Source organism: Diadema antillarum, unplaced genomic scaffold (assembly GCF_040938485.1).
Source record: "Diadema antillarum isolate AM-2024a unplaced genomic scaffold, OU_Dant_1.0 scf00000053, whole genome shotgun sequence".
Taxonomy (NCBI): domain Eukaryota; kingdom Metazoa; phylum Echinodermata; class Echinoidea; order Diadematoida; family Diadematidae; genus Diadema; species Diadema antillarum.
In genome coordinates, this window is record NW_027270942.1 from 2,809,141 (window position 1) to 2,833,344 (window position 24,204).

Below are 24,204 nucleotides of genomic sequence, written 5' to 3' on the forward strand. Positions count from 1 at the left end.
CTGGGAACAATCTTCGCCGAAGGCTACCCCGAAGCTACCCTGCGTTTTGTGGACTGTTAAGATGGGGCTTTGGAGTCAACATGGTTACAGTATGAAATTGAATGTGTCCAAGTGCATTCGAGAAAATGAACTGTCACAACCAAACGGGAACAAATGCCAAAAGGAAAAAGGAATTCCTTTAATATTGACAGCTGTTCTCGATTTTGTCGAATCAGCTCTAAGTCAAACATCTGTTTCTGTGACACAGCTGTCAGCAGGCCCATTCATATCAACGGTGACTCCCTGTGTATACACGTGCACCTAGATTATAGGCAGTGTTCCATATATAAACAGCTGTACTTTGTCTTCATTTCATTTCAGACAGCCTTAAACTCCAAAAGTATGGCACCTCTAATCACCCTCATCACCGGCTGCTCGTCGGGAATCGGTCTCGCCACGGCGGTCAAGCTGGCCCAGGACCCAAAGAAGTCGTACCTGGTCTACGCCACGATGAGGAACCTGTCCAAGAAAGATGCCCTGGAGAAGGAGGCAGAAAACGCCCTCAACGACACTCTCTTTGTCAAGGAGCTTGACGTCAACAAAGAGGACCAAATCGTCTCAACCGTGAAGGAAATTGTGGAAAAACACGGAAAACTCGATGTCTTAAGTGAGTATAGTCTTTAATTTCTCATTATCTTTTCCAATCTCGTAAACAAACTGTTTCACTGTCGCCATGTAACGGTCTTAGGGCCTACTCTGTTTTGTTAAAAATCTAATACGGCCTTCATGTCGTTTTGCTGTTGTTGGATTAAACAATAAAAACGAAGTATACCTGGATATTCTTTTTGTTGTGCTAAATTTTCAGTTAACAATGCCGCACTTGGCTACTTTGGGCTGTTTGAAGATATCAACATGGATGAAATGAGGTCTATATTGGAGACTAACATGATTGGGACTTTCCGCTTGACCCAGGAAGTGATTCCAATCATGAAGAAACAAATGTCTGGACGCATCGTCAACATCAGCAGTATTGGAGGATTTTTTGGTAAGCAGCGGGCAGATGATAGTGATTTGGTGTGATCATTTGTTGTTGTTGCCAGTTAATCATTTTAGAAGTAAATGTTTTATCAATGTCATTATCTATTTCTCTGTGGACTTTACGTGTGATATAGTTTGATAATATATATATAGTTTTAAAGTACTTAATATGTATGATTGCAATGTATTTTAGCCTTCGATCTACGAGTTTTCAAGTAGATTTTTTTTTAAAACCAGATATACCATTTTTAAAATAAAAATCAAAAAAAAAGGGAAAAAAGAAAACGATATGACAAAATCGATGGTGGTTAAGATCATGACTGTCTCTTTCTGTAAACCTTCGAAGCAGCTAATAATTATCACTATTCACACCAATACACACAGTCAGAATTTAAACACGCGGGGATACCATGCAATGCGAAGCCTGGCCCGCCGCGGATATATTCGGGAATTCTTTAACGATTATTGGGCACAGCTTTATCACTGATCTATATGTACAAACTCACACACCCGAAGAATCTCGGCTGGAGTCGAATATTACCGATGAGAGTACGCTTCGATGCACACGGGTAATTCTATTCTGGTAGGCCTGCGTTACTCGTTCATTGATTTTCTCGTTTCCCAGTCGATCTCAGCGAACATTTTACATGTTCTTATTTTTCATTTCTTTACAATCATGTACACTGTATGTGGGGTTGAGTCGTCCTCTTTTTAGTAAGTCCTTTCCTTGTATCCTATATTAATATATATACTTCCGAACATTTGACTGCGTTTTTCATGAAACTGACTGTTGCGCTGACCAATCAAATCCCAGGTTAATCTAAGTTCAGAAATTATTATCTCGTCCTAATGACATCGGCCTAATAACATAATCTATACTCCAAAAAAAATATATATATATTACTACAGACAATTTGCATCTACTAAGACTATTGAGTCTGCACAGACATAAAGTAAAAGTGTCAACTTGATACAGGAACACTGAAGTCAATCTTCTGAAATATGTTACCAACTTAAGGATAAAAAATCAACTTAGGAAGCCTTTTCATGAGTCTGCAACAGAAATAAACAATGGTATTTTACCAAAGTTGTGCTTAAATGAAAACAAGTTTTGTTTTATCCTAAAAATGCTGGAAATGATAGATAAGATTGCGACTAAAGGGTACTGCATCAAACTATACAGAAATAATTATGTATATGGGGACTTGATAGGCTAACGAGCAATTAAAATATTTGTCGTCTCTCTCACAGGAACCCCGTATAGTGCTGTTTATTGCGCTACAAAGTTTGCAATGGAAGGCTTAACGGAGGCTCTCTATCCAGAACTGAGGTGCTTTAAAGTTTGGTAAGCTTTCTAATTGTTCTATATGTTCCATCATGATCAATTCTAATCCCTAAAGGAAATTGAGAATCACGTTCAAACAATACGGGAACTCTGTACAAATGTACTAGAATTTTATCATGTATAGCTGGGTGATGATCATGACTACAAAGGTAAAGATTACTACAAGTGCTTTGAATATGATGAAATAATGATGATAACAGTGTGCTATATAGTCCCGTGATAGAAACAGTGCACTCCCATTATAACGAACACTATTACAACGAAATTCCGGTTACAACGAAGTGAAAATTCAGGCTGCAATACTATCCGCTTTATGTATTTCTATTGTTTATTTTCCGGTTATAACGAAATTTCGATATAACGAAAGAAAACTGCCTGTCCCTAGGACTAGGACGGGAGTCCACTGTATTCAAAAAGATAACTTAACGTAACTTATCAAAGGTTTATAATGAAGAAAAAAACAACAACAACAAGCAAGCAAAAAAAAAAAAAAAACCCAGATAAACAAAACAAAAGAAAATGAATCGCATTTGTAGCTTAAAGTTCATGTAAAAATATAACATACATTTTCAGGTGATAAGAAAATACACCAGCAACCAAATTCTGTAACATGTTTAAGAAGTAGTTTGATTGAGAAACATTATATTTCTATGGAAGGATCAATATAAAACCAAAGTTGTCATATCTATTACGGTCACCGCAAGATGCAATGATGGTGAACCACACCACAACAGAATGGAATCAAGCGAAGGTGTACACACTTCAGGAGGGCAAAATGTTAATAAAAAGCGAATGCCAATTTTGTTAATAGCTTGTCAAAATGCTACCAAATGTCTTATTTCGACATTTCCAGTCGGTCAGGTAATTATGACATTTCAAACGTTGTTATTACTCCATGTTTAGACTCTGTGATTTTCTAAAATGATCTCACTTTCTCACAGAAGGAAGGAAATAAAAAAAATCTAATTTTGACGAACTCCCTATCAATCAGCTTCCCACTGAATTAATGACATCGTCTGTGACTATCTGTATTCTACCCATCTTTCATGACTGTAATCTGCTGGAATCAGAAAGAAAAAGTGGTTTGGTGTGAATGTAGATTAAATAAGTTGTCATTTTCTGTTGTTGTTGCTGCTGTTATGTTTTTAATCAGAGAAGCCATTTACCCGCCACAGGGTGAAATTTAAAGTGATGAAGAGAACAATATATATATATCTACGCATGCAGCAATGTGTTTCCTGCGAAGGATATCACTGGTTTTCATGAAAACATCTTTATTTTGTCTACGGTGGCCTACAAACATATAGCAGGACTCAAATATTGAACTCATTGACTAGGCATTTAACATTAAGACATCACGTCGAGAAGAAAGCGCTGTGTTGGGTCTGTGATCCCCCCTTCCTTTCTCACTTTCTATCTCTCTCTTTCTCTCTCGTCTGGGTTTTGTTGTATTTTCTTACTTTTCGTTTTGTCTTTTCTTCTGATTTTTTTTTAATCACCGTTCGTTTCATCTTGAAGAGACACACGCATACATGTGTATCTCAAAGGGATAAGAAGTAGATATCATAAGCGACTAAGATTAGAAGGTACATCCCTACATTACGCGCAATTTTGAGGGGTTTTGGTCTGAGGCATAACATAAAGGCAATCATGTTGGCATTTATTTTTTTTTCATTACATCTTCGGATGGCAGGATCAGCAGCATTTGCCCCGGAGCAGTCACAACAAACTTTTTCAAGAACGTGGTATCGAACGAAGCTTCGAGCGAGTCCATATTTCGCGCGAACAACCCCGACTCCCCTTCGGGAAAGGTAGGCGTCTGATTTTAAATTTTACCCTCAATGATACGAGTACTGCAAACGAAATGTCTGACATAAATACACATACGCATAAGCCTATCTCTCTCACGCACACAGTCACACACAAACACACACACTCAGAAGAATATGCAAACAGGCATATGTTTACTCTTACATCGCAAGGAGCCCTTTATATGCAACTCCATCGTCGAATATCACATTTCAATCGAATAGTACGACAATGTGGATAAGCCCTTTACAATAATCATTTCAGTATCATCGACACTGCCATCAATGAAAAAACAAAATCTTGGTAGCTCTACGTCTACGTTCATAAGAAATAAAACGAGTGAAATGAAATGTAATGAAATAAAACAGCAATGTGAATATGCCTTTATTATAATTGCAAACCCTGGTGTAATGACGTAATTATGTCAACGTTGTCAAAGTATGTACGATGATAACAAACATGATAATCTTATGTAAATGTGGATTTTATAAACGTATATATCTATACCATGTAATTTTTATATATCTTCACAGACACACACATACACAAAAATTTATAGAAATATATAGGCAAACATACGCTTAGATTTTTTTTCACACTCATTTATGTATGTTGTGGATTTGAGAAGAAACAAGTGTAATGTATATGTCGTGGATGTATTTTTTGTTTTAGAAAGTAATGATTTCTGTGTTATTTATACAATGATTAAACAAATGTGTGTCATCACCTTTTGTATCTCATTTTGAAATGTGTGCTCTATATATGTATAACTGTGTATGTTGATTCATTAAGATTTCCAATGGAAAATAAATGAAATGAAATGATGAATCAATGATTTTAGTAATTACATTACCGTATATTCTCCTAACAGTTGATGAGATCCTTCGTGGAGATGGTTCCAAGCCACACGAAGAATTACGGTCAGGAAGCCCCCGACGTCGCCGATGTCGTGGTCGAGTGTCTGCAGGATGAACAACCGAAGATTCGTTACGGAACCAGCGACTATTCGCGACGCCGGATGTCGCAGAAGTACGCCGACGGAGTAGGCGGAGAGAGAGCTGAGGTGTGGTATCAACTGATGTCCAAGTTGTCGACGTAATTACGTCCGTTTGGGGGCTGCTGTTTGTCATTTCCGCCTCTACAGTTCTAACAGCCAAGTAATTGCAAATTGTACCAAATTTGTTAGAGTGTATCGTAAATTAATATATATATATATATATATATATATATATATATATATATATTAGTAAGATTTGTGACAGACCATTAATTTGAATTTTAGTATTCCTTATGGGGTATATCTATGTATGACCCTCGACCAGTATTCGTAGATGATACCAGTATGTTATATCCTACGGGACACCATTTCTTTTTGCCTTATCCTGAAGCAGTAATATTGGTACACAATGTTCATTAGGATTGTTACAGAAGAGTGGAAAATTGACTTTATTCAGGGACAACTCATAAGAAAGTTCACACACACACACACACACACACACACAATCCAGTATTAAATTCCAAAAATGTGGCTATTATCTTTTTAGTTGATATAATGACCAGTTTCCATATTCATGTACTATTAACAAGGTCTTTAAAGCAACATTATCAATTTGGTCATTTGACGTGTCGGTCTGAGTTTTGTCTAGACATGTTAAATATATTGATATGTTATACTTAACCTTATGGAATCGTATCGCTGAATCGCTGAATCTTTAAAGGTTGCAAAAGGACCGGAATGTACAGCTTTATTCTTTCTTTAAAAAATCACCAATCGATTATTGCTGAGCGACTCCAACCATCCATTAACTCTCGTTTTGTTATAGTCTTCTAACTTTTTATCTTCACACCACGTAGTCAGTTTTTTTTTCTCTCTCTCTCTTTTCTCTCTTTGACATTATTTTCCTTCTCTCTTACTGCATGACAGCAACATAGGGTATAAGGATTTGTCCAGGGTGTCCGTTTCAGGTTAGTTTAATAGGTTTCCATATTTTAGTTTCTTTTGTAATTCCGCTTCTTATGTACAAAAGTGTATCAATCATATGCCTTGTAAATTGTATTACGTATGTGTTTGTGTGTGTGTGTGTGGGGGGGGGGGGGGGATGAACCCTACAAGCACTGATTTTTAGCATTTCCGTATACTTACAATATTCCGAAGACTTATGTTTTATTATGCATTGTGATGTAGTTTATGTATTCATTTTCTGTAAAATACTTTTATGTTTCTGTTTGAAATGGAAAAGAAATAAATGAATGAATGAATGAATGAATGAGTGACGTATGGATTTATTTAGTTGCTATACAATATTTGAAACTGTAGCATACTACTATCGATAGCAAAGGATTAACGTTTACAAGTCATTTTCACCAATGTCTGGTGCCGTACCATGCTTACGATAACCCACCAATATCATACATTCAACTGTGTTGTATACTAGTCTACATGTATAGCTACTATTCTACAATTTCGCCTGCAAATTAGGCGTTGTTAAACATGAGTGATTATAAAATGACACAAAATGGTAATTGATATCTTTTTTTTCAATAATTTCATGACCATTTGCTTTTGGAAAAACCATTAACTCCTATCATTTTCCTTCAGTCCTTCATGTTATCCAGTGCATTCGTTTCCATTAATGCGCAAATCTAATGCCGTCTCAGACTTGAAATTAGTCAATTGCATGACGTGGATATTTGAATTGATTTTCAAATTGCCGACCACAACATGCAAGCAGGTATAGGCAAGGGGCTAAAGTAGTTTCAATATTGCTGACAACCATCATAAAAGCTAATTCGTACCCGCTCGGGTAGGTAGGCCTATAACTTTTATTTATTTTAGCAGGTCCTTTACTCATCTAAAACGTGATAGGAAAGTTTGAACGTTTGAGAGTTTATAATACTTAATAACCCATATGTTGGGTATCGGAGTCCCATGTAAACACGATTGTTTTCACATTATAAATTCAATTATACAAAATGAGTTTCAAATTACCTGAAAATATACAGAATAATTATAATAAAGTAAACAAGAGTGAAATACAATTGATGAAAAGGAAAAATGTAAAGAAAATACACGATAGTGAACAAAATCAAGGGAAGAAAAATACGACGAGAGAGAGAAATAGAGAGTGAGAGAGAGAGAGAGAGAGAGAGAGGGAGAGAGAGAGAGAGAGAAGAAATGGAGGGGAAGAAGGAAAAGTTAGAAATGAAGACCCACAAAACTGGATGACAAAGTATTTATACAAATTAAAAGTAATAAAAGAAATATGAGTGACATGACCGACAAATGAAAAAACGAAAATAAAAACAAAGAAAAACGCAAAGATGTATGGGATACGATAAGTGAATACAGAATGAGGGGAATATGGAGAAGAAAGCGAGATGAGAAAAGGAAAGGATTCACCAAACGCCTACATTCTACCTCAGAACGGACTATAAACATAATTCGATGACCGTTTCGTTTATTGCATACAGTTCAAGCTATTGTGTTCCTGTGTGAGATATCCCTCCCTATTATGAAATCTTACGAGTGGGCTAACTTATAGTTGTGCTGCGTAATGCTAAGGATGATAGCACAAAATCTTCAATATATACAGCCCTATACTTTACATAAAACAATTGAAAGGGTTGCAGTATATGTAATATATAAGTGCACTCCAGTTTAAACGCGGTTTTCACGAAATTCCGGTTACAACGAAATAAAAATTCAGGCCGCAACATTATCCTCCCTTTGGTTTTTTTTTAATTGTTTATTTACGATTTTGTTAGGTTATAACGAAATTTCGATATTACGGAGAAATCTGCTGGTCCCGGGGACTTCAGTATAACAGGAGTCCACTGTATTCGAAATTCTTTGTAGCGTAAAGTAACATTTGAAAAACAACCCATCGAGTTGACGGATTTACAGAGACTTTGTAGAGGGAGCTGCCGCTTCATTTTAATTTGCCCCCCTCCCCTTCATGACGGGTCTCGGACAAGGTCCGAACATGGAATTACTCCATGGTCCGAATTGTCCTGGGCCCCATTTTATTGAAAAAAAAAATGTGTGTATATATATATGCAACCCCCACACCCCTAATTGTCTCTAGGGGCCGACCAATGTTGTACAGAGGCGGATAAATTTTGGTCTGGTCTGTTAGCTTCTCTCTGTACTGGTCGGGGGTTAGCTTATCACATAGACACCAATCATCAACAAATTTCCAAAAGTCAGAAAGAGACTAATTATTGCTTCACAACAATAGTGAATATAAAATGCGGGAGAAGGGATAAAATTTACAGGGATAATGTCAATGCTGCTAACAGCATATTTATTCACCGACCTGCCTCCTCGTAGGTCTGAAATATAGATACTTGATTACAAACACCAATTACTTTCCTTACAACACAATTGAACACATCATTTATCACTTTACTCTTCTACACCTTTGGAGACCTTTACTTCTTTAACACTTCTTAAGGGAAGGGGAGGGGTTTTGTTAGTAGGGAGATAATGATGTTAATGGGTGTGGCCACTTATCTCGATGTCGGCATGGTCGCTAGATGAGGTTCTCGCCTGCATATCGAGCTCGTCCACGGGGCTGGGGCGTCTGTTAACCGGTCTGCTTTCACTGCTTCCTTAATCGATTCGTCACCATTGCTGTCCACGTTGTGGCAACCTGACAGGACGCTTCAACATCTCTAATGGCACGTACCAGTCGACTATTTGGAGTTCATTACACCCAAGATTGGTGTAAACCAAAGTTCTGTCTTGTCGTGGTATAAAGTTTCTCAACTTGTCGTTGTCAACCAGTTAACTCTTGGGCAGTTCAACCAAGATCCTCGTCACACTCACAGCGTTGATAGAGTTTAGTTCATTAATATGGAGGGGAGCATGATGGATAAGGAAAGGGGATCTCCTAACTCTATCTCAGATGTGGTCTCCAACTATTCCTGGCCCTTCTCTATCTGCCGGTCTCTCTAATCACGCAGCTCCTCTGTTGTGTCCCCTCTCTTCTATCAATAATCTAACTCTCCTCAAACATGGTCTTTTATAACAAATTTACTATTGGTATCCTTTCCCTAAAAGTATTTCATTGGCTAAATCTTATTTTGGGGTGTGATCTTCACTGGAAATTAATTTCTTATTGGTCAGATCTTCCATTAGCTCCTCCCATTCGTTTCTGTGGAACTCCGTTTTCTCTGATTCATCTCAATTTCTGATATATTCGCCCACTGTCTTTTAGTTTCTTTATTTCCTTCTTCTCTGTAACTACTGGTCAAGACTTTATTGTTTCTTGGATAACAAAATAATAAACCAAATGAATGTTAGTGTCCTTATGACGTCCAACGTCACCGTCATCGTTGTTCTGAGTTGTTGTCCCTGAATTTGTCTTTGGAATTCCTGTCTGACCTACTGCACTATAGGAAAGTACATCAAAATAAAGGAGAAGTTCTGGCTGGAGAACGACCTTCCAGCTGAGAGGGTCATTCATGTTTAGGGATCAGAGGGCAAAAACACGTCATTCCCGTAATTTGGACTGGGGCTTTGTGGATGGAGAGTGCGGAGAACTGACCACTAGCTGGAGAAAGTACACTGTAAAAACATCGGTGTTAGATTTAACACCACGGGTGTTAAATCTAACACCGATCAAACTTCAATAAAGGACCACACCCACAGGTGTTAAAAATGCACTGTGATGGTGTTGAAAAGTGTTCACCTGACACTTCGTGGTGTTAATTTGACACTGTACCTGGTGTTATTTTGACACTGTACTGGTGTTAATTCAAAAATGACACCACATGGTGTTGATTTGATATTTGTTGGTGTTAATATCAATGGTTTAACACCCGTCCAGCTTCAATAAGAGACCACACCAGCTGGTGTTACTTTGGTGTAAATTTATTTTCAAATTTTTTCAAAAATCTTTTATTTTAATGTAAAATTCTTGATCGTCTTGTTTGAATTAAAAATCAACAAGAAGTGCAGTTACTGAGAAACTCTTCAAAAGACAGTTTAAAATTTGGAAATGACACCCGGAGGTGTTAATTTAACACCATAAATGAGCACCGAAAATTTAACACCAGCTCGGTGTTCACTATTTAACACCGGACTTTTTGCAGTGTATAGCCAATGCCAAACTCATAAATTCCTAGGACCAATAACTTTTCTTGGGAGAGGAGAATTGACAAAACAAGGAAGTCTAGCTGGAAGCAAAATAAAGGGTCTCAAAAACTCCAAGAAGGGGAAAAGACTGATTCATACTGACGTCACAGGGTGACTTGGAAAACAACTGTAATGCTTCTGTTTTCTTTAACTTTCTATCCTTATTCTATTCTTTATTATATGTGCTAGTAGCCATCTGGGCTACATATATAATGTATATATATATATATATATAATCGATTATAAATTTCCTTACCACACAGGCTGCCACAGACTTATGATATGAATAAACTATAATCAAATATAAATCTTCATATAAAACATGGCCCTGACCTGATATCATATCAAGTCATTATCATGCCTTTGACCCTGTCCTGACTAAAGGAGCAGATAGGAAATATGAACAAACACCGGTAATGGAGGACATGCACAAATTGTTGACAATATCCAACGAAATGGCATTCTGAACAATAAAAAAAAAAGCCAAAATGACATCATAACAATTCGTGCATCATAATGACACTGAACATCATGTAGGTCCTACATTACAACAGTAGGTCATGGCATATCTTATCTCCTTTATGCTGTAACGAAGCAACACTTACTAACGTGATTAACGCGGGTTACTTGATATTGAGAACAACGTTCAAAGTCAATGGCCTGTAAATCAGTGTCGTTGAATCCCTAAATCCCCCCCCCCCCCCCGACACCACTGCCAGCTGCCTACACATATGGATGTCGTTGGTCGTTTCACAGTCCAAGCTTTGGTATCAACCAGTGAACACCAAGTAAGCTGACTGCTCACTGCTTCCCCAGGTAAGACTTTTAAATCTTGCTTCATGCATAGTCCGGTAAAGCTCACACGAAATCACCAATTTCTGTCACATTAATAGTACATACAGTATGTAGTTAATGACGGAGCTGGGGAGTGGGGATTTCCCGGGGGCCAACCCAATCACGACCACTTGTTACACACAATGTAGTTACGAGTACGTGCGTGTGTAATACTATGAATGTCATGTTCAAAATGTAGTCCCGCAGCGAGAACCGAGTTGCAAGGACTGTCTTTGCCCGTTTGTGTTGCTATCATGAGAACACATCCCGTGACCATGCTTTATGCTTGGTGAAACCTTACAAGTCCCTTTCTGTGCCCTATCCATTTTTTCCGGTACACGTACAACCGGTATAGGTAGCCTACAAATAAGTATTAGATCATGTGGATTGTATGTATAGTTTCACATGTCACCATTATTCTTTTTGCATGGCATTTAAACATTCTGTGTGTTATGTGACGTATGGGTATAGTAAACAGAACAGTATCGTAAATACTTACAAAATACATACTGGTACATGTATAGGCCTACATATAGGCTACCTACATGCATAATGTATAACATTACATGATGATACATGCTATAGTTTGTATGCTGCTTATACATAGGCTACATACATGAAATGAATATGCACATTTCTCATACGTAGGTGCATATATTGACAAGCCTATTTTTATCATTATACGATGCTCTTTCTGCCCCATCCAAAAATACTACAAGACTTATTGGTTACGTGATAAAAGTATAAGCGACAGCAAGAGCATAACACCGAAACAACGAAAGTGTGACTAATATAGGTTACACCTAATATTCGTATCATGCTTCACACTAAAGCGAAGCACCTATATAGTCGTAGCTAGGGAACATTATACTTGTATACCTCATTTACTGTTTGATGGCTCTTTGGTTCTGGTTGGTTGCAAATAGAGGAATAACTTCAATAATTGCCTTCAATCTTTTAAAGATCGTGCTAAACCACCCCAATAGTGTCCGTATTATGTCGGCGTCCCCTACTGCCTCATACAGTTGTATACTAGTAAGCAACAAAACGCCCTCTTTTGGGTTCGCAAAAGTTATGTTATACATTTTGCTGTGAACGCTTGGCTTCCAACTCTCGAGGTTACCCCTGTCCGATTCGATCGCAATGCGAAGGCAGAGCATAATATAAGACAATTAGTTTTACAATTATGAATGTGTGTAAATTGGCTAGCGCGATCGCTATCAACCAAGCAAAACTGTAAACACTTTTATTCTGTTTATATCAGTCAGACATGAATTGCTTTAATCTGGGCATTATTAGTGATACATAACTGTCCCTTGTTCACTCCACGCTATGACCCTCCGAGCAAGCTCCTCGGGTCATAGCATGGAGTTGAGATCCCTCAGGGCAACAATAATATCCCGGAAAAGAAAAAAAAATACAGTTCATATTTGTATCATAATGTTTACATTGGGTATTACACAAAGAAAGGTTGTATGCTTCTTCGGTGTGTGTGTGTGTGTGATGTGTGTGTGTGTGTGTGTGTGTGTGTGTGTGTGTGTATTGTCCATTATTCTCGTCTGTCTGTCCACATGTCTCTACTGTGGTGCATGATGATAATATTATGCACGCATGGTGACAATGCAACTTCGCACGCAATAATATTACCCGGTATTGAAAAAGCTAGGTTACTTGATTTTTTTTTTTTTTTTGATGAAGATCGGTGAATTCCTGATTCACTCCAGAAAGATAATTTTCAGGCACAGTTGATTTTTCACCCATCTGCAACATATGATGTATACCAACCACTATTCACGACTTATTTTCTATTCTTATTTCATATTTTCGGGGGGGGGGGGCGTGATGCATACATACACTACATACGAAGGAAAGCTCGGGCTGCGATGTAGACTAATTATTTACATCTAGGTGCATAGTAATTTTTGTTATATGATTTTATTAGATGTAGGGCACACGTATGAATACAGACTCGTCTGATTAATCCTCCCATCATTCCAATTCATAAAGCAGATCTTGATTTCTTGTGCGTGATATGAACCGTGTTTCTCTGCTGCTTTGCTGCTCATCATGTATATTTTCTCATATTTTTTCAATTCGCTAGTCGTCCATTGTTACTTGAGAAATGAAAGCAGGTTATTCTTGTGTAAGGTCAAGAGCTAGGAGCAATCATTGCCGAGTCCAAAGTACGCGTATGAATATAGGGCTATAGGTTGCAGAGTCACGTGGTCTTTCCATAACCTATGTGCCTTTATATATTGTGTCCATTGCATATGGGATTTTAACAAAATGGAACAAGTCTCATGAAGTAGGTTGTAATGAGAGCAACATATTACATGGACAGGAATTCCCTCGGTGTCGCACCTGGGTAATTGACAAACAAGTCAAGTACATTTTGTATATTATGGTCAACATTCCTTTTCAGTGATTTCCATGGAAAATTTGATTAGAGTATTTTGTATAATACACTCAGGGTCTTTCAAAAAGTTTACCCTATTAATTATCATAACCGCACTGAGATGTAGGCCTATAACTCGATTTGTTATTGTGAAATATTAAACATATATTATGATTCTTTATCATCATAACGATTCATGAAAACGGCAACAGCAGCAGCAACAACAACAACAGTAAAAGAAAGATTAGTGTGGAGCGCTGATTATGTATAATTTTATTGGACTATATCAACGGCTGACCATGATGGACAAAAAAACCCCCAAAGTATATAAAATGTACGCTATATAGATATACGATATACGATCTCATTAAGTGCATAACTTAATACATGCATTGTTAGATTCGGTACCGGGCGAAGTCTAATAATGGAGCCCCGTCGAGTTAATATTTGCACTCTCTTAAAAAAAAAAAAATAACGCGCAAGCTGCATGGATTCCACTGAAAATGAGCAAATATTGGTATTAACTTCACATGGCTTTCATAACAGTGCCTTCGCCATCACTTTTGTGTATATTTCCCTTTAAATTCTTCTTCTGCTAGAGGATAGTAGTTAGTTCATAAAAAAATGATCCAGATGACGCTTCCAGTGCACAATTTACAATTCTTTTTATGTTCACATGATCAGCAAGAAATTCATCCAATTTCGTTTCTCATATTCTAATTTGTCATAACACACGTAATTGTAAATAACAGATAACATTGTCATATTACATTTACTGTCTCTTTAGTTGGACTCCATGTTGCGTTAATGACGTTGTCTTTTTCTGTAAAATCACCTTTACGACTGAAGTCTCATTTTCATTGAGAAACAAACATGTCCCACAGCAATTATTATGATATAACCTGCAAACCTATCTAGGTAAAGGTTCCAACTTAGGTATGATATCGGGATGATGGATTATCAATTCCGATGACCAGAAATAGATGCACATATAAAATTTCCAGAGTCAAATTAATGATCTATGCGCAGATACCATGACATAATGCTATTTGTCCTTTGATGCGATTCCAAAAGCAGTGATATATTACTACTATAATACATGTATTAAAGAACTAAAAATGCAACGGTAAATGCGAACAGGTAAATTCAATGAGACTCAACATGGTTACAGTATGAAACTGAATGTGTCCGAGTACATTCGAGAGAATGAAGTATAACAACGCGGGAACACCCGCTGACAAAGGGAAACAGGAATTCCGTTAACTGTTATATCGCCTGACAGCTGTTATCGATTCTGTCGATTTCTCTGCCGAAGCAGTTCCATGTCAAACGTCTGTGTCTGAAGCTGTCTGATTCAGAACAACGGTAGCTCTCTGTGTAGTGCACGTGCGCATAGCTTGTAGGCAGTGCTCCATTCATAAATAGTTATATTTTGTCTTCATTCCATTTCAGCATACCCTGGTTTCACACAGCCTTAAATTCCAAAAGTATGGCACCTCTAATCACCCTTATCACCGGCTGCTCGTCAGGAATCGGTCTCTCCACTGCCGTCAAGCTGGCCCAGGACCCCAATAAGTCGTACCTGGTCTATGCCACCATGAGGAACCTGTCCAAGAAAGACGCCCTGGAGAAGGAAGCTGACAACGCCCTCAACGACACTCTCTTTGTCAGGGAGCTTGACATTAACAAAGGGGACCAAGTTGTCTCAACTGTGAAGGAAATTGTAGAAAAACACGGAAAACTCGATGTCTTAAGCGAGTATAGGTTTTACTTTCTTGTTATCTTCGTCGGTCTCGTATACAAATTGCAGTCTCACTGTCGACATAAAACCTGTCTTAGGGCCTAATCTGTTTTCTTTAAACTCTAATTCATCCTTTAATTTACTTCGTTATTGTTTCTTTTCCTTTATTGTTTGATTCGATGTAAAACACAGTGGATTTGACAAAATGCATATCTTGTAAGAAATATGCGTTGATCTACAAATTCCATGGTTGTTTTTTTTTCTTCCTGAAACAGTTAACAACGCTGCATTTGGCTACTTTGGGCTATTCGAAGAAATGAGCGAGGATGACATGAGGTCTATGTTGGAGACTAACATGATCGGGACTTACCGCTTGACCCAGGAAGTGATTCCAATTATGAAGAAACAAATGTCTGGACGCATCGTCAACATCAGCAGTATTGGAGGAGTTTGTGGTAAGCAACGACCCGTGTTCAGCAATATTCTGCCGTGTGCATTTCGTATCTTACACTCGAGATGCTTTTCTCATCTGTAGACACATTTTGTTTAACTGTGTTAAGTGTAAAAAGCCCTTAAATGGCTGTTGCGCTAACCAATCAAGTCCAAGGTTAATATAGGGTCAGGAATTACCATGTCGTCCTAACAATACCTACAATGACACCGGCAACTCTAAATTGTACCTCAGTAATCTATAATGCAAAAAGGAAAAGAAAAGAAAAATAAAGATTATTACCGACAATTTGCATCGATTGAGACGATTGAGTCTACACAGGAATAAAGCAAAAACAAAAAAAAGTATAAATTTCATACAGGAACACTAAAGTCAGTTATATAGAATATGTTGCCAATTTAAGGATAAAAATGAAATTAATGATTTCAAGCCTGTTCATGATTCTGCAACAGAATTAAAGAATGGTATTTATCATAGTAGTGCTTACACGACATAGATGTTTTTGTTTCACTGTAAGAATGCTGAAAATAATAAATAAAATTACAATTAAAGGATACAACATGAAAACATACAAAAATACGCATTTTGAAAATTGATAGGCCAATTTTGGATATCATATTTGTCATCTCTCATCCAGGATCCCCGTATAGTGCAGTTTATTGCGCTACAAAGTTTGCAATGGAAGGCTTAACGGAGGCTCTCTATCCAGAACTGAAGTGCTTTAAAGTTTGGTAAGCTTTCCGATTGATCAATGTGTTCCAAAATGATCAATCCTAATAAAAAAGCAAATAAGAAACCCACACAAACAATAAAGAAACCTTATAACCTCTCCCCCAAATAAGAAAGAAAAGAAAAAAAAAGTACGAGTTATTTGATTATGACACAAATAAATAATTCGTAGCTGATGATCATTGTATATCTAAGAATGAACGTAACGATTACTAAAAATGATAAGAATTTGATGAAAAAATGATGATAATTTAATAGTCGTTGCCAATCCAATGATATAAATGCAATAACATCTATACAGATATTTATCAAGGCTTGATAATGCAAAAAAGCAAGCAAGCACACAAACAAAAAGCAAAATGAATCGCACTTTTACCTTGTTATTCACGTAAAAAAAATAATGTACATTTTCAGGTGATATAAAAGAATATTTACCAATAAAGGAAGAGGAAATGTTCAACTAGAAATATTCAACCAAATTCTCGAAAAAGTGGTTTTATGGAAAAAACATATTTGTTTCTGAAAGGATTACTGTAATCTTATGTCACATTCATTGCGGTCACTTCAAGTTGCTATCACGGTGAACTACACTGCAATAGAATTGAATCGAACGAAGGTGTACCTAGTCCAAGAGGATAAATGTTAAAGGCATTATCTACCATTTGCAGATGAAACGAAACCCAGCTTTATTGCTTCAAAAGACTTCTAAAATATGACTTAGGGATAGAAGCAACCAATGTAAAAAATGTTAATCAATGTAAACAATGTTAAGTATTGCTAAATATACAGCATGTTAAATATAGCTACAATAAAATTGTTTCTAGAATAAACTGTTTATACAGTAACAATGGTTTATTGAGAAAATAGTCTTAGGATTATTTCTTTAATATGTTAGGCTTTATTGTGATTTTTTTACAATGTAGGGTGTTCTGTGACACAACTGACCTATAAACACATATGTCTAAAATGTGATAACTCGAACATAGTCTTAAATTACTGCTCCCAATGGCTAAAAAAGCCTGTAATGACGGAGACCCCCCCCCCCATAACAATTTTGTTAATGGTTTCTCCAAATGCTATCTACCATCTCATCTTGACTTTTCCAGTCGGTCAGACAATTGTTGCATTTCAATCGTTGTTAGTAGCTCGTGTTTAGATTCGGTGCCTCCCTAAAATGATCTCATTCTGTCACAGAGGAAGGAAATAAACGACAAACTGTCTAATTTTGACAAGCTACCTGACAGTTCGCTTCCTCCTGAATTATTAACATCATCTGACACTGTCTATGTTGTACTCTTGTTTCATTGATCTGCTGCAGTCAGGAAATGGTCTGATGTGGACGATGTGGATCAAATGAGTTGTCATATTCTGCTATTGTTATGTTTTCATTCAGAGAAGCTACTTTCCCGTCAAAAGATAAAATATCAAATTATGTATATAGAGAATATTATATTTACGCATGCAGCAGACTGTCTCCCTCGAAAGATATGTCAGTGGATTCCATTAAAACATCTTTATTCTGTCTACAAATATTACAAGCCAATAGCAGGACTCATTAAATAGGTATTTAATATTGAGGCATCAGACCGATAGAGGGCGCGATGATAAATCTATGAGCTCTCTTTCCCCTTCTCACTTTATCTATCTCTCTCTCTCTCTCCTCTCTCTCTCTCATTCTCTTGTTCGAAATATGTTGTCTAGCCTTGTTCTTGTTTTATATCACCGTTCATTTCATGTCGGAGAGAAACACACCTGTATACATGCGTATGGCAGAAGGATAAAACGTATTGAGGCATAAAAGACTAAACCTAGAAGGTACATTCCTGCTTGTGTGTAATCTAGAGGGATTTTAGTGTGAGGCACATCATCGAGGTTAACATTGTGGTTTTTTTTTTCTTTCATTACATCTTCCACCCGAAGGATCAGCAGCATTTGTCCGGGAGCAGTCACAACAAACTTTGTCAAGAACTTGTCATCGAACAAAGCTTCGGGCGAGTTCGCAGCTCGCGCCAACGACCCCGATTCCCATTCGGGAAAGGTAGGTGTCTGAATTCAAATCTTACCATCAGTGGTACAGTTTTGGTTTGGATGGGGCTGCAGGTTTCTAATTTTTGTCTGTGTGTGCTTGTGAGATAATAAAAAAAAAACCACATGTAATCCTTAAAGGAATTCAAATTTTATTTGATGAAAATTGGTCTTGAAATGGCTGGGATATCAAAAAAAAAAAAAAAAAAACGCGATCCCAATAAAATGTGACAGGCCATGACTTTTATCAGGATCTCTTTGTTGCTCCTTAGTTTTGGATATCTCAGTCACATTTCAAATCCGATTTCCATTAAATTAACTTTCAAGTCCCCTTAGAATTGTATGCTCTTTAACATTTCATAGAGTGGTTTCTAAATGAATATCTCACAAAACATTAAAAGTTGAATCATCACCCTATCCAATAATACACCATTCTTTTAAATGTCTAACATAATTACACATACACATATACCTCTACCGTCTTTCTCTCTCTTTCTTTCTCTCACAACACACACACACACACACACACACACACACACACACACACACACACACAAGCATATGCAAGAAAATCCTTCAAAAAGTCATAAAAGTTTCCGGGTCACTACCAAAATTTAATAATTTGTTCCTTGTCTGTTCCTGCAAGTTTCAACCAGATCCGTCCTCAAGTTTTGGATTTATTTTTGGCACAGACAAACGAACAAACAAACAAACTGACAAACAAACACCGATAAAAACATAACCTCCTTCCTTGGCAGAGGTCACTAGAAAGTCGCTATGAAAGCACCGCTCATCACCACCCATACACCCATGATGAAGATCGCCCAATTTCCAATACAGTGTGTAATAGAAGACTTGTGTTTACGTCATCAGCTTCCACCAGGTACGCGGCGCCACGCCCGAGCAGATCACACGCACTTATGAACTCCCAAGTCCACTTAACCTATATGCTAAAAGATTAGAAAAAAGTCCTTCAAAAATCCATAACAATTGCCGGATCACTACCAGAATTTAATCATCTTTTCCTTGTGTCATTATCGACCTTTCCTGCAAGTTTCATTCAAATCCATTCACAACCTTATTCAGCACCGAGACAAACAGACAAACGAATAAACCAACGTCGATGAAAACATAACCTCCTTCCTTGGCGGAGGTAATTATTGTCAACCTTGGTTTAACAACGTAATCATGTCAACATTGGCAACATTGTCAAATCAACTGTGATGATTATGAACATGATGATGATTCAATGACTCCAGTGATCACATTACCGTATATCTTCCCCTAATAGTTGATGAGCTCCTTCTTGGAGATGGTCCCAAGTCACATGAAGAATACCGCTCAGCAAGCCCCCGATGTCGCCGATGTCGTGGTCGAGTGTCTGCGGGAGGAACAACCAAAGATTCGTTATGGAACCAGCGACTACTCGCGAGGCCGGATGTCGCAGAAGTTCGCCGACGGAGTAGGCGGAGAAAGAGCTGAAGAGTGGTATCAGCTGATGTCTAAGTTGTCGACGTAATCATGTCTGGTATCCATGGGCTATTGTGTATAATTTCCGCCCATGCAGCTTTTACAGCCAACTAACTACAATTAGCATCGTAAAATGAAAAATTAATCGTAAGATTTGCGACAAGCCATATATCTGAATTATGAGTAATCATGATGTGGCATATATATATATATATATATATATATATCCCTGAACTAGTGTCAGTAGATGATTGTAAAACCTTTATGTTTCTTTCTAAGGGACACGGTTTCTTTTACCATATTCTTAAGTATTGGTTTCGTTGTTCATTTGAATTGTTACAGTGGAGTGGAAAATTAACTTTATTGAGTGACAACTCAGAATTTTAAAAAAAAAAACCCCGCAGTATTATATTCCTAAAATTTGGTTTCCACTTACGTAAGACGCGCTATTGTCTATTAAGGTGGTGTAGTGACTATCTTCCATATTCATGTACCATTAACAAGTTAAGCAACATTATCAATTTGACCACTTGACGTGAAGGTCAAAGAGATCTATAGATTTGTTTAGCTTCTCGACAATATTTGAAATTGTACCATGATATTATCGATAGAAAAGGATGAACGTTGACAATATCACCAATGCCAGGTGCCGTATGATGTATTAAAGGGTGTGTACAGTTCTGGTCGAGGTGAAGATTTAGCTTTTAACGTTTTGTGAGATATTCAGAAACCACTCTATGAGAATCACATGTCAAAGAGCATGCAGTTCTAAGGGGTATCAAAAGTTTATTCGATGAAAATCGGTTTTGAAATGGCTGAGATATCCAAAAACAAGGTGAAACAAAGAGATACTAATAAAGTTGGGGCATGTCGCCTTTTATTATTAGCACTTTTTTGGATATCTCAGCCATTTGAAAACCAATTTTCATCAAATAAACCTTGAATCCTTCTTAAAATTACATGCTCTTTCAAATTTCATAAGAGGCTTTTCATTATCTCACTTAGGAATGTTCAAAACATGAATCCCTACCTCAACCAGTACTGTACAGTCCCTTTAAGATAACCCATCACATATACATTCCATTGTGTTGCATACGAGTCTACAATTTCAGTCTGCAAATGGGACGTTGTTGAACATGAGTGATCATGAAATGACTCAAAATGGTATTTGACATATCCAAAAAAAAAAAAATAATGATAATAAATGCGCAAATACCGAAGAAGACTTGAAATTGGTCAATTGCATAACGTGGATATTTGAATTGATTGTCAAACTGCCGGACAGAGCATTTTATCAGATCGGCAAGAAGATAAAGTACTTTCAGTCTTGTTGACAACCATCATAACGTTGATATACTTGCTTGGGTAGGCAGGCCTATAACTTGTACTTATTTTAGTACGCAGAAATCGTTATTGAGAAAAAGAAAAACACTCAACCTTTTCGCATTTGATAGGTTGACTTGAGATTCGATTTGATAATGTTGATTTTGATTTTGATTTATTGGAATATCAATGTGTTGCACTGCATTCTTTAATCCTTTCGCAGTGTAAATGCCATAATAATTTTAAGAATATTAATAAAAAATTCCCATTCTCCAAGGATCAACACATTGATACTGCACATTCCTTGGCGTTGATTCAAAGTTATCAATATCCTTTGTCGTGTTTGTGCTATTGTAGCTTTGTTGTTGTTCTTTTATTTGCTTTCTCCTCACCATCGCTGTGGCATAGTGGATAAGACTCCCGACTCCCGAACGGAGGACCGTGAGTTCGAATCCCGCCCAGTGCTTACATCCTTGGACAAGATGTTTTTACCCACAATGTCCCTCTCGACCCAGGTGTATAAATGGGTACCTGGCAACGCTAGGGTAATAATAATAGCAGGGCCCTCTGGTAGAGCAGTGGCAACACTGAAGAGGCTACCCTGGGTAAATAAGACCTTGTTATTATTATATTATTATCACGTACGGTCGATCCCGACCACTAAAGCACTGCTAACTTCAGTACATAGGCCGGTTATTAACCTTGATGAAAGAATCATGATAATCTAACAACAACGTCATATAGGTGTTGCACAAAAATATGGGACATAATGTCGCACGAAGTTCACCTTTACCTTTGAGTGCTCTTTTTTATAACATTTTCATTTACTTAGGCATGAAGCATGTAGAATATTCAAAAGTAATGTATTAGAGTGTTATTTTGGAATGATTCGTGATGCATACTACATTGTTGATAATTATTATTGATTGCTGCAACCGTCATAACCTAGAAGTCATCCCAACAAGCTGAAGGTTAAAGATGTTATCATGATACTATAACTTAATCAACTTCACCTGAATTTGAGAACCAAACGTGCTCGTATTAAATTTCGAATGGTTGAAAATACGATAGAGAGAGTAAGATATCATAATAAAGCTAAATACAGATATTAGACAGAGAACGTTGGAAACGAGTACCTCGACATTTAATCCAGTTTGGTTCAATTCAATTAATTCAGTCGAAGTATACCTTATACATTCAACCAAATGTAATACATAACACAACGTATACATTTTTCAAATCATATTGTTCAACAATCTGTAAAAAGTGAGAGTCACAAAAGTATGATACAGAATTAGAATGTACGAATGAACCTACGATGAAAGAAACAATGTTTACTTTGCAAGGACGACAAAAGTAAAACAGCGATGGGCACGAGTGATCTATAGTGAAGAGCAGAGCTTGTAAGATTCATTTCGTTTGATAAACAATATGCAAATAAAGTATATATCCGAAAATGGATTATATGCATGACTAGAGCATTTGATAACTGATTATGTACTGTACGTATATAATGTAAAAGTATATCAGAAACAGTACTTGTTTCACAGTACAGGGAAATGAAAATAAGATATCAATATTACGGCATTGCAACACTACGAAAAACAAGGTATCGATCCGGGTCAGAGAACATGAACTGAAATGCCGTGTGTGTGTGTCTGTGTGTGTGTCTGTGTGGAGGGTGATACCCTTGTGATACTTTGATCTATATCATTGAGCAAAAATCAACAACCGTGTATTATTTCGAGGAGTTTTATAGATTGCCTTTTTGGTTTTAAGTGGGTTTGAATCTGTTTACATGATCAATACAACAGAAGAGCAGTCATAAACATTGCACTTTACTCTGAAAAATGCACGTGATAACATACGTTGTCATGGTTGTGTCCGTTTGTTTACTCATCGACTTGAGATCGAAATTTCATCACCCATCACACATTGCCATGTGAACAGGGACCTGCATCATGTTTAGAAATTTGTGCTCGCCAGAAAAAGACGAGTTCTGAAAATGATGTAAAAACAAAAGAAGAAAAGAATTTAGAATTATGAAATGAACGACAAGATCTTGATTACTCTACACGCCTACTTGATCTGATGGGGAACATCATGGTACAGTGTACAATAGTTAAAGGCTCTAACCACGTAATTCCGATGTCGAAGTCCGATATGGAACCCCCCCCCCCCCCAAAAAAAAAAAATACCACACATTAAAGAAGAATAAGTAAGAACTATATAAACATAATTTATTGCGAAACAGTTGACAATAAATTTCTTGCATCTAATTTCTGTGTGAACTGCTCTCTCATCAAATGGGAGTGTGTTCAGGTTCAGAAGGGGAAAAAGATCAGGTTTGAATGATTTCTTGCTTATACTATCAACACTGTAGCGGCTACTGTAGCAGCCCGGTGTACACCTTTACGCTCCTCACAGGTAAGGTTGCTGCGAAAATACACCGTTACTATGACATGTATGATATTGCTATCAATTGAATAGATGCACAAATGGTCATTTAAGAATACTTTGCGTTCGTTGAATGGTGGACCTCCAGACATTTCTGATTTAGAATAATGCTTCTCATGGATCTCATGACAATTAAAGAAAAGTGAAACCCGAATGTTTGTTTATTCCATGTTTATTCCAGGTATGAATCATTTATCCCATTTTGAAAGCTGCCAATGGACTAGATCTGGATTGGATTATTTTGACTCGATGAATAATGATGTATGCATAGTTCGTTACTCGGAAGATGCTCTTTTGGGGAAAGGGGGGAAGAGAATGTTCGTTGGTATACGGACCTCTTCCCCCCACTTCGGATTAACGAACCCTGAGATATTTCATTTTCTGACTATTAAACCTTCAGAATAACTTATCTTATGTGATTTTCTGATTAACAAAGATCTAGGTATACCTGTAGGCCTAAAGGGAATTT

The 24,204-nt window shown here is 37.2% G+C and overlaps 2 protein-coding genes across 2 annotated transcripts; both read left to right on the plus strand.

Annotated features, from left to right (window-relative positions):
- The first annotated feature begins 371 nt into the window (after nucleotides 1-371).
- On the plus strand, nucleotides 372-5,353 carry LOC139715656 (retinol dehydrogenase 8-like). The gene is made up of 5 exons (XM_071627213.1): nucleotides 372-646; nucleotides 845-1,024; nucleotides 2,269-2,362; nucleotides 4,056-4,173; nucleotides 5,043-5,353. The coding sequence occupies exons 1-5, from the start codon at nucleotides 382-384 to the stop codon at nucleotides 5,268-5,270; spliced, it is 885 nt and encodes a 294-aa protein (XP_071483314.1). The 5' UTR covers nucleotides 372-381; the 3' UTR covers nucleotides 5,271-5,353.
- A 9,641-nt stretch (nucleotides 5,354-14,994) lies between these two features.
- Nucleotides 14,995-20,004, plus strand: LOC139715693 (retinol dehydrogenase 8-like). Its single transcript, XM_071627242.1, has 5 exons — nucleotides 14,995-15,293; nucleotides 15,556-15,735; nucleotides 16,369-16,462; nucleotides 18,381-18,498; nucleotides 19,777-20,004. The coding sequence occupies exons 1-5, from the start codon at nucleotides 15,029-15,031 to the stop codon at nucleotides 20,002-20,004; spliced, it is 885 nt and encodes a 294-aa protein (XP_071483343.1). The 5' UTR covers nucleotides 14,995-15,028.
- The last annotated feature ends 4,200 nt before the right edge of the window (nucleotides 20,005-24,204 follow it).

What these genes read in the sequence shown, in the direction of transcription:
- LOC139715656 (XM_071627213.1), top strand. Translation starts at nt 382, where the DNA reads ATGGCACCTCTAATCACCCTCATCACCGGCTGCTCGTCGGGAATCGGT. An exon ending in CGGAAAACTCGATGTCTTAA is followed by an intron (nt 647 to 844) that starts GTGAGTATAGTC and finishes CTAAATTTTCAG; the next exon opens with TTAACAATGCCGCACTTGGC. An exon ending in CCGACTCCCCTTCGGGAAAG is followed by an intron (nt 4,174 to 5,042) that starts GTAGGCGTCTGA and finishes TTCTCCTAACAG; the next exon opens with TTGATGAGATCCTTCGTGGA.
- LOC139715693 (XM_071627242.1), top strand. Translation starts at nt 15,029, where the DNA reads ATGGCACCTCTAATCACCCTTATCACCGGCTGCTCGTCAGGAATCGGT. An exon ending in CGGAAAACTCGATGTCTTAA is followed by an intron (nt 15,294 to 15,555) that starts GCGAGTATAGGT and finishes TTCCTGAAACAG; the next exon opens with TTAACAACGCTGCATTTGGC. An exon ending in CCGATTCCCATTCGGGAAAG is followed by an intron (nt 18,499 to 19,776) that starts GTAGGTGTCTGA and finishes TTCCCCTAATAG; the next exon opens with TTGATGAGCTCCTTCTTGGA.